Source organism: Pseudochaenichthys georgianus, chromosome 19 (genome assembly GCF_902827115.2).
Source record: "Pseudochaenichthys georgianus chromosome 19, fPseGeo1.2, whole genome shotgun sequence".
In the NCBI taxonomy this organism is placed as follows: domain Eukaryota; kingdom Metazoa; phylum Chordata; class Actinopteri; order Perciformes; family Channichthyidae; genus Pseudochaenichthys; species Pseudochaenichthys georgianus.
Window position 1 is genome coordinate 17,486,218 of NC_047521.1, and position 15,967 is coordinate 17,502,184.

The 15,967-nt window shown below is 43.4% G+C and overlaps 1 protein-coding gene across 5 annotated transcripts in view; it reads left to right on the plus strand.

The window, feature by feature from the left end:
* Positions 1-12,895, plus strand: part of vti1a (vesicle transport through interaction with t-SNAREs 1A) — a 112,479-nt gene extending 99,584 nt beyond the window's left edge. For 2 of the 5 annotated variants that reach the window (XM_034107542.2, XM_034107545.2), the window contains one exon: positions 8,528-8,614. Coding sequence is in view for 2 of the 5 variants with exons in the window: in XM_034107540.2 (XP_033963431.1) it covers positions 8,528-8,621 (94 nt within the window). In the remaining 3 variants the exon portion in view is untranslated. Of the gene's footprint in view, positions 1-8,527 lie in introns of all 5 variants that reach the window. The other 3 variants (XM_034107540.2, XM_034107541.2, XM_034107543.2) reach the window with 2 other exon arrangements.
* Positions 12,896-15,967: the final 3,072 nt, after the last annotated feature.

Here is a 15,967-nt window from a genome sequence, read left to right on the forward strand (position 1 = left end):
TGAGTTTTGGTCTTAATATGCGCTGCCCAATATAGGCCTAATAAGGCAGTAGTACCACAAGAATAGTAATTCTCCCATAATAACACTTAACAAATATGATCTATCCTTATGGAACAAGACATGAAACTACAAGTGTTAATTAAGTCTAAACAACTCAAAATGTGCTATTTATATCTAAGAACATGTTCCCTATTTTAAAGTGAAGTCATGTTCATAACCAATAAGCTAGTAGTTTGACTCTAATTAGGTATTTCTATCTAAGAACATGTTCCCTATTTTAAAGTGAAGTTTTGTTCATAACCAATAAGCTAGTTTGACTCTAATTAGGTATTTCTATCTAAGAAGATGTTCCCTATTCTAAAGTGAAGTCTTGTTCATAACCAATAAGCTAGTAGTTTGACTCTAATTGACCTGAACAGGTTCCCTATTCTAAAGTTGCCTCCTCTTCACACTAAGTAAATACATTATAGCACACAACTACTGAAATTAACCTCAACAGTACATGAACAAAGTAGGCACACGTTGAAATATCTGTTTTATTAATTAACCACTAAAGAGAGGTTCAGACACATGTACCAAAACATGTCAAGTTTGAGAACACATATGCAGCCTGTACTTTTTAATAAAAACAGATTTTAACAGAGTTTATGTATTTGTGATCACACTGTGTGACCTGCTTGTATGTTCTTACACAATAGGTGTACTGTTCTCTCTCTGTGTTGTACTGTCTCAGTGTGAACATAGATTAAACAGCCAGCCAAAGTCTTTTGAGAGCCAGGGAATGAGCAGCCATGCCCCTTTATTGACTTATTTGCAGTCCACGGACATTCAAATGGAGTGAAACTATACAAAAATAAGTTACAAGGCACTTAATGATCTCATACATGCAAGTGTAACATACACAGATTAACACATAGGACCGCTAAGTGTAAACAAGGTAAATATAGCTAATGCTAGCTGTACGCTAGCATGTATGCTAACGCTACAGTCTATGGCAGGGGTCTGCAACCTTTTTGATCAAAAGAGCCATTTTGCTCCTTTTTCCCAAAAAATGTTTTGTCTGGAGCCGCAAAACATATTTCATAGTTTTTTATTGTTATATCAGACAAAAACTAAAGTTTTTTTGCATTTATTAGGCTATTTATTACATGATATAAAACTGTTAACCTCTAATAAGAAACAAAGAACTCTTATAAGGAGAATTAAAAATAATACACAGGCCTACTTTAAAATAAATTAAACACAGCACTTGGGGAGTCCTCTGCACATTTGAAGGAAAAAAAAACATTATTAAAATGGGCCCACTTTGAAATAAATAAAACATATAGCTGCACCCTAAAAAGAGTTAAAGGTAGGGTAGGTAAGAATGGAGAAACCAGCTCGAGTGTGCTAGAATTTGAAAATACACAACCGGAAAAAATATGCCTCTTCCTTCAGACTTTCTTACAGAGTCCCTCCTCCAACACACACGAACGCACACATGACCAATGAGGGCACGAGATAAGTTTGTGCACAGATGGAAGGCTGACAGGCAGTTAGGCCGTCCAGTTATTTTAGCCTGGCCGGCTCAGATGATTGGTCGTGCTTTTTACAGCGCTACGGCTTCCACAGATTAATTTGTGTAAGCATTTCATATATTTATTGCTATCGGGACGTTAAGAGCATTCCATGGAATATAACAAAAAGTGTTTTCTGAAATAAATTACATACCCCATTGAATTATGACTGAAGATCGTCAGCCGTCTTCCTCTCCCGTGTTGTTCCTCGATACGTAAAGGCTGCACCACCGTTGACAACTTCTCTCTACATATCAGACATACCGGTAAACCAGCATCGTTTGCTGTGAAAGCATACAACTCTGTCCACGCAGAATTAAATCCTGTGTTCCTCCGGTACTTTTCTTTGATGTATCCATAGTTCGCTCATCGAGCCGGGGGTCAGGTTATTCACCTCCAAGAAAAGGCGCTCGCGCGGGACCGTAGCAGGATGTGACGCATATTTTAGTTAACCTAATTAAAACCGTTTTGTTTTTTATTTATTTGTCACAGTATCACCTCAAAATACAAGATACGAAACATTTTCAACCATGCAACAAAATATAAATAGTCCTACAAATACTTTTATTTTATTTACTTTTTATTTTTGTCTAAGCTCAAGGGAGCCAGAGCAGAGGGCTTAAAGGGCCGCAGAGGGCTTAAAGGGCCGCGGGTCTATGGCTACAGTGTATGACATACACTGTAGCTAACGCTAGTGCGAATGCTAACGCATTTTATCATTGTGTTTAAACATCTCCACATGTCATCACATGAACACAATACATGTTACTAATCCTTACAGTGTAAGTGTAAGGCTCACACTTACAGTCATTGCTTTCTGACGGACTTGATCCTTTTACTCTTCAGGCTGCATAGGGAAAATTAGTGGCAGTGCACTCATGGCAACCCAGTCTCACGGCATTTCGTGTTCACCAACACGATTTATGTTCCTCACAGACGGCAACAAAAGTCAGAAATTATACGATTTAAAATAAAAGCAATAATTGTGGCTTGATATTGAGTAAGAACATGTTTTTATGAATCACACAGCTTCCGGTCTTCCACGACCCGACCGGAGAAAAATACGTGCTGCAGCCTGCAGGCACGAAACACGTTACCAGTAGAAATACATTGCTTTTAAAATCGTGCTGTACAACACGAAAAAAAGGGGCAAATCGTGATGGTGAACACGAATCAATAGATTAAAAATTGTGTTGGTGAACACGAAATGCCGTGAGACTGGGTTGCTCATGGATGTCTACTGGTCTACGTCTTGCTGTACCCGGTTTCCTGTCTAACCTTCAGTACAAATTTTACAAAAATATAAATGTGCAAATTATGAAACATACAGGTCAATATCACCTTGCTATTGGTAGCTGAACTGTCAATACCCCAAAATACATTATAAGATATAAATACCTAATTTTGAGTTATTCAGACACAATTAACACTTACTGTATAGTTTCATGTCTTGTTCCATAACAATAGATCATATTTGTTACTAGTTAATGGTTGAAGTGTTACCAATAATTGTTTTACTTTACAAACATTCCCGACACAAACAAACCCATTCCCAGGAAAAGAAAATATAAAAAAACAAGAAATACTCAGATATTTCTCCCTCTGTCAATCAATTGCTGCTTTTTACAAAAGAAATAACACAAAGGAAAACAGGAGTTATGATATATTTATATATACAGTTACATCATTGTTCATGGTTGCTAACAGACTACAGATCTTTACAGTGTGACTGTTAAGGTGTGGGCACGTTCTTAAACATTGTTTGTCTTTTGGGAATTACATGATGTTGGGGGCTCTGAATAATTACACCAAACAGCTCTTAATTAAAGACCCACTCCAGCTGTGTGTGTGTGTGTGTGTGTGTGTGTGTGTGTGTGTGTGTGTGTGTGTGTGTGTGTGTGTGTGTGTGTGTGTGTGTGTGTGTGTGTGTGTGTGTGTGTGTGTGTGTGTGTGTGTGTGTGTGTGTGTGTGTGTGTGTGTGTGTGTGTGTGTGTGTGTGTGTGGTGTGTGTGTGTGTGTGTGTGTGTGTGTGTGTGTGTGTGTGTGTGTGTGTGTGTGTGTGTGTGTGTGTGTGTGTGCACTTGTACTTTTACGATGAAACATTTATTTGTATTAGTTTGCGATAACAGGTCGATGCATTAGTTAGGACTTACCCCCACCAGCGTTCCACCTCCATGTCCATCACTCAAACCATTTGTGAACACATTGATCCTTCCCTCCCTCCTCTCCCTTTCTCCCCCTCTCCTCTCCCATGCTGCATATTCCCAGGGTTTTGGAGGGAGGAGAGTCAGAATGGCTCAGACAGCCATTGATTTTTATTTTATTGGTCTACTCGAGGAAAGAGGAGGGATAGGGGAGGGCCGGAGAGATGCAACTCTGCAGCTAAGTTTCTTCTTAGTGTGTGTGTGTGTGTGTGTGTGTGTGTGTGTGTGTGTGTGTGTGTGTGTGTGTGTGTGTGTGTGTGTGTGTGTGTGTGTGTGTGTGTGTGTGTGTGTGTGTGTGTGTGTGTGTGTGTGTGTGTGTGTGTGTGTGTGTGTGTGTGTGTGTGTGTGTGTGTGTGTGTGTGTGTGTGTGTGTGTGTGTGTGTGTGTGTGTGTGTGTGTGTGAGCATCTATCTATCTATGTGTCTTTTAAGGGACTGGAGAATCTGGGGCGCGTATGGAGCTAGAGCTAGGGACCTGGACCCCAACACACACACACACACACACACACAGCTGAGGTGTATCCCTGTGCTCATTAGAGCTGGTAATAAGGCTGTGCTGCTGGAAGAGGAGGGGAGAAAAAAACAGGGAAAGGAAGAGAGGGAGGGAGGAAGAGGGTGGGAAGGAAGAAAAAGGGGGAAAAAACCGGGAGATTTTAAATTTTAATAACACTGGTACGATTTTGTAAATCTTTCCTGACAGAAAAGTCCTCATTATTTTCATCTGTCTCCGAGGAACCTCTCCTCCTGCTCTGCCTCCTTGGGTAAACGGACCTCTCTCTCTCTCTCTCTCTCTCTCTCTCTCTCTCTCTCTCTCTCTCTCTCTCTCTCTCTTTCTCCCCCCTTACTGTCTTTTTCTCACTCCACCTCTCTATTTCTGTCTCTCCACTCCTTTTTTCTCTTGTTTTTCACTCTCAGCTGCTTTATTGTCCATTTCCATCCTTCCTGCTTGCTTTACTTTTTTGCTCTCCTTTGCACTCATATCATTTCGACTCTCTCTCTCTCAGTTATATATATCTGTGCATTTACGTCTTAGTAAGGTGTAGGCTGACTGGCAGCCTACGATGAACGAACGTCATGAGCCAATAGAACGACCAGTATCATGTGCTGTTATTGGCTGATCTCTAAGTCACATCTACTGTTGGTCTGTCTCTATATGAGTGGTGTGTTTTAGGTGGGGGGGCAGGGACAGAGAGAATACTTGGGGATCTAAGTACCATAGTAGGGAGCGGGGTAAAGGTAAGCCTTCTCAAACTTGGTGTGTGTGTGTGTGTGTGTGTGTGTGTGTGTGTGTGTGTGTGTGTGTGTGTGTGTGTGTGTGTGTGTGTGTGTGTGTGTGTGTGTGTGTGTGTGTGTGTGTGTGTGTGTGTGTGTGTGTGTCAGCCTTGTACATGCGCTGTGTGCATCACTCACGCATCCCCAAACCTTCCCCTCCCAACACTCACACACACCCCTCGCCCCCCACCTCTATGTCAAGTGTCAAAGCTGGAGGATGGATCCGGTTTGATAAGTTCTGTTCTGTCTGGCCACGTGTCAGGATGGGATCAACCATACGGCAGAGGAAAACCATGTTCTTCACTCTCCTACCTCCCAATTTTTGGGATTTTTTTATTTCATTTTCAGGGGGTTTGGCAGGGGTGCCGTTTCTTTTTGTGGGCTAAGTTTTATTCTAGGCGCTTCTGTTGCCTGAGGAACCAACCTTTCCTTCACTGTAGAAGCTCATTTGACTGGTGAGCTCATAGTAAAGTGCCTTGCCGGATAAAGAACATAAATCCATAGATTACATCTACAAGTGACAGAATGCAGATGAATCGCCCTGAGGATTATGAAGATGATCTGCCCGCTGGGATTTTCATTTATTTGTATAGACACCAGTTGTTATGTGTGACCAAATGGAAAAAAGATGAAATGCACAACGAGCAAAATGACTTTGTTACTTGTAATCTTTTTTTATTTTACAACAAGAACGATGCTTTGTGTGATGGTTTTTGAAATGGAATATTTTCCTATCCAGGCTATAATGTAACATAAGTCGTGACTGTCCAGCCCTCTCACCTGTATGCTATTTAAAGCAGAGTGATGACATCAATATCCTATACTTTTATATCAATATAAAATACTCTACATCTTGCCAGTGTCACAGGCACTTTTTCTTAGGTGGATTTTTATTATTGTGTGTGTGTGTGTGTGTGTGTGTGTGTGTGTGTGTGTGTGTGTGTGTGTGTGTGTGTGTGTGTGTGTGTGTGTGTGTGTGTGTGTGTGTGTGTGTGTGTGTGTGTGTGTGTGTGTGTGTGTGTGTGGTGTGTGTGTGTGTGGTGTGTGTGTGTGTGTGTGTGTGTGTGTGTGTGTGTGTGTGTGTGTGTGTGTGTGTGTGTGTGTGTGTGTGTGTGTGTGTGTGTGTGTGTGTGTGTGTGTGTGTGTGTGTGTGTGTGTGTGGAGTGTGAAAGGCATGCTTAAGAGCTGTAGTTATGGGTTTGAGTTTCCTGTTAATAAGAGTAGCTCCTTTAAATTGTACTTTTTTGTTAGATTGGTGTACAGAGAATCAGTTTAGGTCAAAGTAACCATTTTTTCCAATATCTGTCCCCTGAGAAAAGTTCTTAAATCACAGCACTGTCACTTTCCTTACGGCTTTGAACGCTTTAGTGTTTGAAGTTATTCAGCGTTGTTTGCCACCAGATCAGTCTCCTTTTAATGAATGCAATTTTTACAGCATTGAACCCCCCTTCCCCTCTCCATCTTTCAGCACCCGGGCTCTTCTTCCTTGAGTCTAAAACTAACTTCCTGTTCATTTTACCCCCGTCCCCCCCAGGCCTTGAGTCACCCTCCCTCTCTTCTCCCCAGCTGAAAATTTAACAAACAACACAAAGCGATCTGGATTCTCCCAACGCGCTCACACACACACACACACACACACGAGAACCTCCTCTGGGTATTTGGCTGGGATAAATAATCATTGTAAATAATGAATGTCAATTAATAGGGGGAGACGTGGCCTTGCTAAGCATGCTCTGATTAGTGTTTCAGAGGGGTCTCCTCCCCAGCTGGCTCCAGCCAATCATCTCCGTCTCATCATAGCATCCCTTAATACTGCTTCAACTCGTACCACAACATAAACATTTACATGCAGTTGGATTTATTTTTAGTATTTTGTTCTTGTTTTTGTTTAGGGTGAAAACTCAGCATGGTGTTAGTGAGGATAAGAACATATACCATAACTGCTACTTGTGTAGACATGGATTAGTGTACAGTATGACACTGTAGGATAATGTATGCATGTATTCAAGGATAAACTACCTACTTATAAAGCAGTGCTAGTTACAAACAGTGGTTGTAATGAGCTCTCTGGTATCCAGTGAGGGATTTACTGAAAAAGTGTCTCGTTCATGAAAGACGGTGTTTTTTTACAAACGATTGGTTTTCAGGATTTTTCTATTTGGCTCCAGAGCCCTTTGTGCAAAGGAATTACGCAAAGCAGACACTTCTCTGTTTAAAACATACTCAAGGGGAATACAAAGGCGTACGTTTAAAAACACAACTGTGATACATTTGTGTCGTCCTTTCTTCCATAGCGATGGGTTTTAAACTGAGTGTGGAGGCTACTGCGGGTCGGAGCCGGTGGCCTGGAGGAGGTGTGAGCTCCACTGGTGTGTCGGGCTTTAGAGGGTAGCAGGGTGACTGAGCAACCAGCCGGCCCCCCCTCCCCGGTGATAAATGGCCACAGCATGGGCTATTCATCTCCTGCTTAGAGAAGTGGACAGTGCCCCCCTCCTCGGCCTCTCCTCCACCCCTCCACATGTCAGCAAATGTGATAATTCTCTCATTTGTCAGGAGCAGCGGAGGGGGGGGGGGGGGGGGTGTGTGTGTGTGTGTGTGTGTGTGTGTGTGTGTGTGTGTGTGTGTGTGTGTGTGGTGTGTGTGTGTGTGTGTGTGTGTGTGTGTGTGTGTGTGTGTGTGTGTGTGTGTGTGTGTGTGTGTGTGTGTGTGTGTGTGTGTGTGTGTGTGTGTGTGTGTGTGTGTGTGTGTGTGTGTGTGTGTGTGTGTGTGTGTGTGTGTGTGTGTGTGTGTTTGTCGCGGCATGTGTGGTGATGCGAACTCTGGAGAATTTTGGGAGCGCGCACATGAGATAAGCTCGCACTCTTCCTGCTCAGGCCTCTGCACACCAGCACCCACTCCCTCTCTCCCAGCTTTGTGTGTTTGTTTGCATTCAAAGCCCCCTCTTGTCAAGTTTACTTAGGTCACAGTGGGAACATTTAAATGAGCAACATAGTGAGTCGTTTTATGGCAAATTCCATCAGTAATTCAGTGATTTTATTACCTCCAGGAGACCTTCTGAGCCACTTTTTCCACTTTATTGTGCAAATAAAGTTTTAGAGCCTGTGTGTGCGTACGTGTGTTAGTGTGTTGCGCTTGTTAAGTGTTTTGTGTGTTTGAGTGTGTACACTTCTGTATGACATTTTAATAGCGGCTCCAAGTGTGTTTGCCAGTCAGAAATCATCTGTCAAGACACGAGCTTTGCACAAAAGTGTTGCAGTTTTAGAAATATTGCGTGTGTGTGTTTTACACCCCCATGCCGGTGATTGTATACCAGTAAATACCATGTGCGCGGACCTCATGGTAGCTATTAAACATGGTAAGCCTCCAGTTGATGGCTAGTCATTTAGTTAGCACATAAACATGTGACTGTTTTACGTTGATCTCGGTAGACACAACATGACTTTAGTGAACCCTGCCTGATCTCTAACTCTGTTTCTCTCTCTCTCTCTCTCTGCAGGATCATCCAGAACCGTGTCCTGGTCTTCATGCTCGGAGCCATCATCCTTCTCACCATCATCCTGGCCATCTATTTCAATCTGCGAGGCCACTGATCTCCCCTCTACACACACACACTTACACACACTCACTCCTCCCCTGACACAAATACAAACACACACCCGCGTGATTAATAGCGACAAAAGCGTTGTTCTGCTGTAATTAGGACAAATGGTCCCCATGAATCACTGTTTCCAAAGTCTGACAGCGAGCTTTTTTTTCTTCCATCTCTTTCTTTTGCCTTCCTGTTTGCTGTTTCTTTCCGTCCCTCTCAACCTTTTTTCCACTTTGCGCTTCCCTTTCTTGTTCTTGCTTTTCTCCTCTCACTTTTGCTCTCTCTCTGTCAGGCTCGCTTTCATCTCCAGGGATAAGAATAGTTTTTTTTTTATGAAAATTAATATCTTTCATGGCGTCGTCCTCATCAATGTTCTGCACCCCATCTTGTCCCCAGGTGAATTCTGTGGTTTTCGTACGTAACTCAAAGCAGATTCAGATATGTAGATAATTGTTTTTCTTGTGATGGAGGTGGGTCAGGTGTTATTCAGGATGTGGGTGTGCATGTGTGAGAGACAGCGAGAACGATAGATATAAGAGCGCACACTTATGTTTGCATGTGCATGAGTGACAGACATTGGCCCACGCTGTTTGTTATTAACTCCAACACTCATTGTGTAGGTATGAGCGCCGTCTGTAGCTAAATGATTCAGCTGTTCTTCATGTAGCCCCTACAAAACAGAGGACAGTGCCTTCAGATAAGATGTGCTGTTCACACTCCATCTTTAAAAAGCTCAGCAGAGCCCAAAATAGAAGAGTAGTGCAGCCTTCAAAAGAGAGGATGCACGTAAAAAAAGATGGAGGTCACTTTCAGTTCAGTCAGTCAAAGTAAATGTTTGTTTTCAATTAGCTGGCAAGGAAAGGATATATGAACACATGTTTAAAGATTGAAGAAATGAAACAAAATCGAATATTTTAATGTTTTTAATACAAAGCCGAATTGACCATAAATACAATGCACACATACAGGCTTTAATATCCACATGTGGTACAATTCCCATGCACCTCCCAAACTTCCACAATTGACTCCCGCAGACTTTTTAATATTTCTTCATTTTGCTAAATTATAGGCATAATACTGTATCTACTAACATTTAATTCCACATCATGTACTGTATAGTGTTTTGCTCTAAATACAAGTGATTCTGTTATTATTTATTTATAATGCGATTAACGTTTCTGTGTTAGAACTGTATATTTCATGAAGTTAAAAGGTATTCAGAATTAACATTAACCACGTCTTTTGTTTTCTTGATGTTTGGGTGTTCAGTGATAAGACGTACATTAGGTAGACTGCACACCAGGACCAACTGAAATGTGTGGATTTCAAGTTTTGTATCTTTAAGGCATTTTTTTCCTTCTTCCTCTGTTCTTATAAATGGATCTAACTTGTCTTAGAACGGGCACTTTTTGTTCCATATTTTTCTTGTCAAGTTCTGAAGATTGTGATGCAGTCCTTGTGTCTGTGTTTATCTGTACGCTGACTTATGATGTGATACATTTGCAGGTGTTTGAAAAAGAAATGTGTGTGTGAGTTTACTGCTGCTTAATTCTTCAGGGGAAAGCCATTCTTCAGGGGGTCTTGGAAAATCTAAATTTAAGAGCATCTTTTCAGAAGTTGAGGTAGATGAATCTGACACAAACACTCACACACACACTCACATATCCATATTGGCACACACAGCAGTAGAGTATTGGAGTGTGCATGCGTCTCCTGTGGTCGGTGCGGTGCTTCCCGGCGAGGACATTTTGCTATTCTTTTTCAGGGCCTTGGTCCTCATTGTCGAAGACGCGGGGGTGTCAGGGTGGTGAGCCCCCGACTTACATTAAAGTGGAGGCATAATGAAAAAAGGAAGGAAGTGAACAAGGGAGCGTGTACGTAGGGGGCTGGAGGGGGGGGGTAATCCCTGGCAGTTTGACAAACCTCCACTGATAATGACCCTCGGTGATTGTTTTTTCACCCAGTGTGCGTGTGTCTCCACGTGCAGTCTACCCGATGTGCTCTCTTCTCCTCCTTTCTCTCTATCTCTCTTGTCTTTTTCTCCCTCTGCATCCCTTTTGCTCCCCCCTTCTCTCTACCTCTCCTGCCACCTTTTCTCTCCTCCTCCCTGTCCTCCCCTCCCTCCCTCCCAGCCTGTCAGATGAGCGGAGCAGGAGCGAGCGAGCGGTGGAAGGCAGCGTGGCGGCGGCTTCTATTTGAAGTTGTAATGGTGTCAAAAAGTCAGGGCTGACTGACAGACGTCAGTCCCACAGGGCCTCATTAAAAACAGACCCACTTGACAAGGAAATAATTGAGCGCCGGCGACAACTCGGGGGCCCCTCTGCGTTTTTAGATGTTTTTCTTTTCTTTTCATTATTAGCACCGAGCTATTATGTTCATTAAGAAATGGCATTAAAACAAGTTTTTAAAAGCGGGAAAATGGAGGGAGGGGCAGAGGCAAGGCAGGATGCATGGAGGTGGGAAGATAACGATTTGTTTAGAGCCCCCGTCCTGTTTTATTATTTAAACAGGAGCACTGTCATGTGATACCTTGGCAGACGCCGGCTATCATCTGCCACTCCTCCCTTTCCCCCCTCTTTTTCTCCTTTTTTCCCTTTGCTCATCCCTTGCTTTTCCCCCAGCTTTTATCTTTTGCTCCTCTGTCCATCTCGCTTTCTCCACCTGCCATCTCTCTCCCTCTCTTCATTCCTTTCTTTCTCTCCCTCTGAGCGGCGGGTGTCGGTAGAATATGAACTAGATTATTCATCAATGCCCCCCACTACCACTCCCCCCCCCACGCGCTGATTTGGTTTTCGACAAGCGTCTCACCGCAGAAGGCTGAGGATGAAAACTTGTCAAAAATAGGTTATATCTTATTCCAAGGGGCAACAATAGCAGCAGGTACAGACACCTTTTAATATTTAATTTAGACGGGTGTTAACCCTCCTTAAGTGACTGGAGCTGTGTCTTCCATACAGACTCCAGGAGGGAAACGGGGGGGGAGCGAGCAAGAGGGGAGGGCAATTCATGATTTGATGTCTGAGAAGTGATTTTGAACCTCTCCCTGTTTGCCATAGAGGATGGAGTCTTTGGGTGTCCCTGTACATTTTACCTACACCAACCACGTCCTCAGCATGGATGTCCTGTGAGAGTTGAAACACAACTAACCAATCACATTCAGATCCCGGCTTTGCTGTGCCTCGCTTGATTCAGTAATGATTGCGAGTGATCATAAAGCAATATGTCTTTTTATTTCATCAGTGGAAATCATTTTCCAGAGAATCTTCTACACCTCCATCTTGCGTCATTGTGTCTCGATAACATCCCTGGTGCACACCTCAGAAGTCAGTCTCGTCCTCCTTTTCCAGGTTTACATACAAGTTTTTTTTGTAAAAGAAGGAAAGGAACCTCTGTGATTCACCGCCATTACAAAAAGCCGGATGTTGTCAGCCATTTAAGTCGACAAGGGATTGTGACAAGCGTCGTTTGAGCTGTCTGTCCCCTGGCGAAGGGCGGGCCTTAAACGAGATAAAACAGCTCCGGTGGTGGGATCACAACAGGAGGGTGGGCTTCATCTCCAGGAGTGTCCATGATGCTGCCACCCCCCACCATACACACAAACACACACGTATTTAAAGAGGCCCTGCAATACTAGCTAGCGAAGAAAAACCCCACAATGGCACTGTTTGAGAACTACAATGAGGCTTCTACTGTTTGATTCAGCAAACACAGAAAAGCGCACATGCACTGCTGCACGTATGGTGAAGGCCCCCCCCCCCGATAAAAAGACACACACACGCTCTAGTGTACGGCTGATAGAAGAGGAGCCATGTTCTCCGTTTGTACACGGCACCAGTCCTAGCAGAATGGCTTTCTTTCTCTCCCCGGCCCTTTATCTGTCTTTTCTTTCGGCCCCATCAGCGCTGTCGACCATTTTAATGGTGTTTGTGCTCGTAAAGAAATGACAATGCCCCCCATTATTTGAGGAAATCACTGGGGCTGCAGCCATACATACATGGATGTTTGTGTCCATCCAAGCAGGATGTGTCCTCCTGTAGTTGAGATGGAGCTGGAGGGCTTGGTGTAGAAAGCTTTGTTGAAAACTGTGAATGCACGAAATTCTGCTCGTTTTCATCCGTAATGTCCGGATGACTCATATTTCCATTCAACCCGGATCTTCAATTTGTCTCGTTTCCTTCGGACTCTGAGCTGCTCCCCTAACTATGACGATGACTTTTGTGATCTCTGTTATTGTCGGTGTTGTCTTATTTGTCATTAAAGCCGTTCTGAATTTCAGTTGCCAAGACGCTGTGTCATAACTTACATTTCCCTCCTGTAGTGTCGTCATTGAACAGACAAGAAAACACTTGGAGAGGATCCAGACGTACTCCTGGAGGAGGTAAAGCTGACGTTTGAAAAGCCTATAGCAGTGCTGCCTGCCTTCTTTTTGTTTTTAAAGGCACACCTAGCCCTGGCTCTCTAATTCAGCTTTGCCATGGAGACAATAGAAACACAAAGGGCCGGTCAGAGCTAGGCTGAGCCAGGCTAAACCACTCAGCACACCTCCCCTCCTCCTCTCCCCTCCATCCCCATTTTACCCTCCATCTCTCTCCCTGTAGAATACTGCCACAGCCTTTGAACTGAAATTAACACTTTACCACTACAAAGACATACAGTTGTAACCAGCAATGTCATTTGCATGATAATGGGGAGTTGGAGAAAATGTTGCTGTTTTAAAGTGGCAGAAGCTTGTGCTTTTATTTATTTATTTCTCACTACTTGTATGCCCTTTGACCTTTGAATCAAATGTGAACTATATGTAAATTAATGCACACTAAATGTTAAAGATAATCATAAATTATGTTTAAAATGTTACATTTATGATTTTCTGCCCATGTTTGTTTTTGATTTCCCCTGTACTCAAGCAGGTAGCCATCAAATCTACGGCTGGTTTTGTTCAGTATAGTTCTTCCGGTGTTGCTGTCCATTTTAAAAGTGGACAAATGAGAAGAAAGTGGGGATGAGCGCAGAGAAGGTGAGCTTGCCTGGGAGGCACTCAGGCCTGGACGTTCAGAGAGAGGAGGGTTTAGTCGGGCTCGCCCCTGTACAATAATTTACTTTGCATATGGCGGCTTAGCAGACACGTTTCTAAATTTCCAACTGGGAGGCATCAGTGGAGGAATCACTGTCTTCAAAAGACGGCCTGCCAGTCACGCTCCTCCCGAAGCCGGAGATCTGAGCGCGCGCTGATAACCCGCGACATCTTTCTGGAAAAACGGGGAGTCGATCAGCTTTGATGGAGCACATCCGCCATGACAGGCTACTGAAGAGCCCGCTAATCAACTGGGGGGGGGGGAGGGAGGTGGGGGCATCGCTTAGCATGACAGCACAGAGAGGGAAGGGTGGTGGAGTGGGGGATGGATGGACGGACAGATGGATGGATGGAAAAGGTGTGCACTTGCTTGTTCGCTCTTAGACATGCAGGTGGATGAGAGGGAGAAAGGAATATATGTTTGCGTTGTCTAGAAGAAAGGGCAATATCAACAATACCCCCAGCAGCCTGTTACCTAAACCCCCCCCCCCCCCTCCACCGCTCTACAAAACCCCCGCCTCAAATGGTTGGTGGCAATTAATTATTCATGAGCGGGCATCCAATCCCAGAGCTCGGCGACCAGTTTTCTCCACGTAGGCCAGGAAGTGGAATTGGATTCTTATGAGGGGGGCCTTTCTCAGGCTGGTGCATGGGGTCAATTGCATCAGCAGTCCAAAGGTTACAGAACCTGTATGATGTCCTCTCATATCCCTCCACCTCTCAGAAAGAAGTGACGCACACAGAATGCCTGCATGAAAGAATCCCGGTTTTCCCTTATCTGTTTTTCATTAAAAGGCGGATGTTTTCTCAGACGCTTTTGACCGGTTTAGAAGTTGGAAGAAGCTCGGTACAGTTAACACGGGTCCCATTCAGTCACATAATTCACTCAAGCTGCAAATGATCAACCAACGTTTCCCTGATATGCCTTACACGCTGCCTCTTCAGTGCTCATGCTGCCTTGCACACACACAGATGCATCTCCTATAACAATACAAAGTCACACACTCACCTTACACACACAAATCACACACCTCTCTATTGAGACGTATGGATGTGGCAACAAAATGCACAACTTTTTGTTCATCTCAAGGACTTGTGAGGGCCCCAGTGAACTGAGAGGCCATATTGATTTCCCCTCTTTTCATGCTGCAACTCTGGGATTACCCATTTTCTCATTCATTTTTAAAGACAACTCGTGAGATTCTTCGTTCCCATTTTCTCTCTGTTTTTTCCTTTTTCCATCACCCCCCCAAACACACACACACACACACACACACACACACACATATACACACAATTCCCAACCAGTACAGTGGTTGTCCCCACCCCTTTTCCACAGCCAAGTCCCTCCTTGACCCTGAAAATTGTAATTCAGCCATAGATCACAGCTGCTGAATATTAGGGCTTACAAAAGCAGTTAAATAAAATATGTTGAAATCGTCCAATCCCAGAGGCCACGGCAGAAATTCTAATCAGGTGAGAGAAAGGGGAAGGAGTCAGCAGGGGGATTATGGGTAAAGAGAAATGTCTGGATCTACCGGCCAAGAGTGGAGAGCTGACATAGAGGTGGGAATGGACCCAAATCATAGCGATCATAACGCCGTAGAATGGAGCGTTTTTTATATGAGCTGTATCACAAGTGTATTTCTACAGCCCTTTAAACAAGTACATCAAGTCATTGCAACAAAATCCACCAGATACATACAATCCAGTGACTACGAGTTATTTTTGTGGCATGAATATCTTTGTTTTGATTTATAATACTAACAAATATACAGACACAAACCAGGTGATGCATATATTGGCATACACATTAAATGATATGTGTGTGTTTTGTATTATTACCAAGATGTTTTGAATGAAACACATCATGCCATACTGATATCTATAATTAGTGTCAATGAAACATTGTCTCTAGCTAGAGGTCTTCAAAGTCAGCAGCTTCCCGTAACCTATAGTGCCATCCAAACTATTTGCAAAATAATTGAGTCTCCTGGTATTAATGCCCTCATTTAATGCTTAACAACACAGTTGGCCTATAGCTTCTCCTATGACCGACGTTGGAGAGGGTCAACACATATTAATTATTCTGCTGGCATGCTTGTTAAAGTGAAGCACTGTGGTTAACTGAATTTAGGACCATTCATGGGACGATACTGCTTTGGATTATCAGATGTTATGTTATTTCTCCATAGAGGGAAGACCAACTGTTTCTAGCATGAACTGTGGGGTACATCCAACATAAAAAGGCTCCTAAAATACTTCAAAATGCTTTT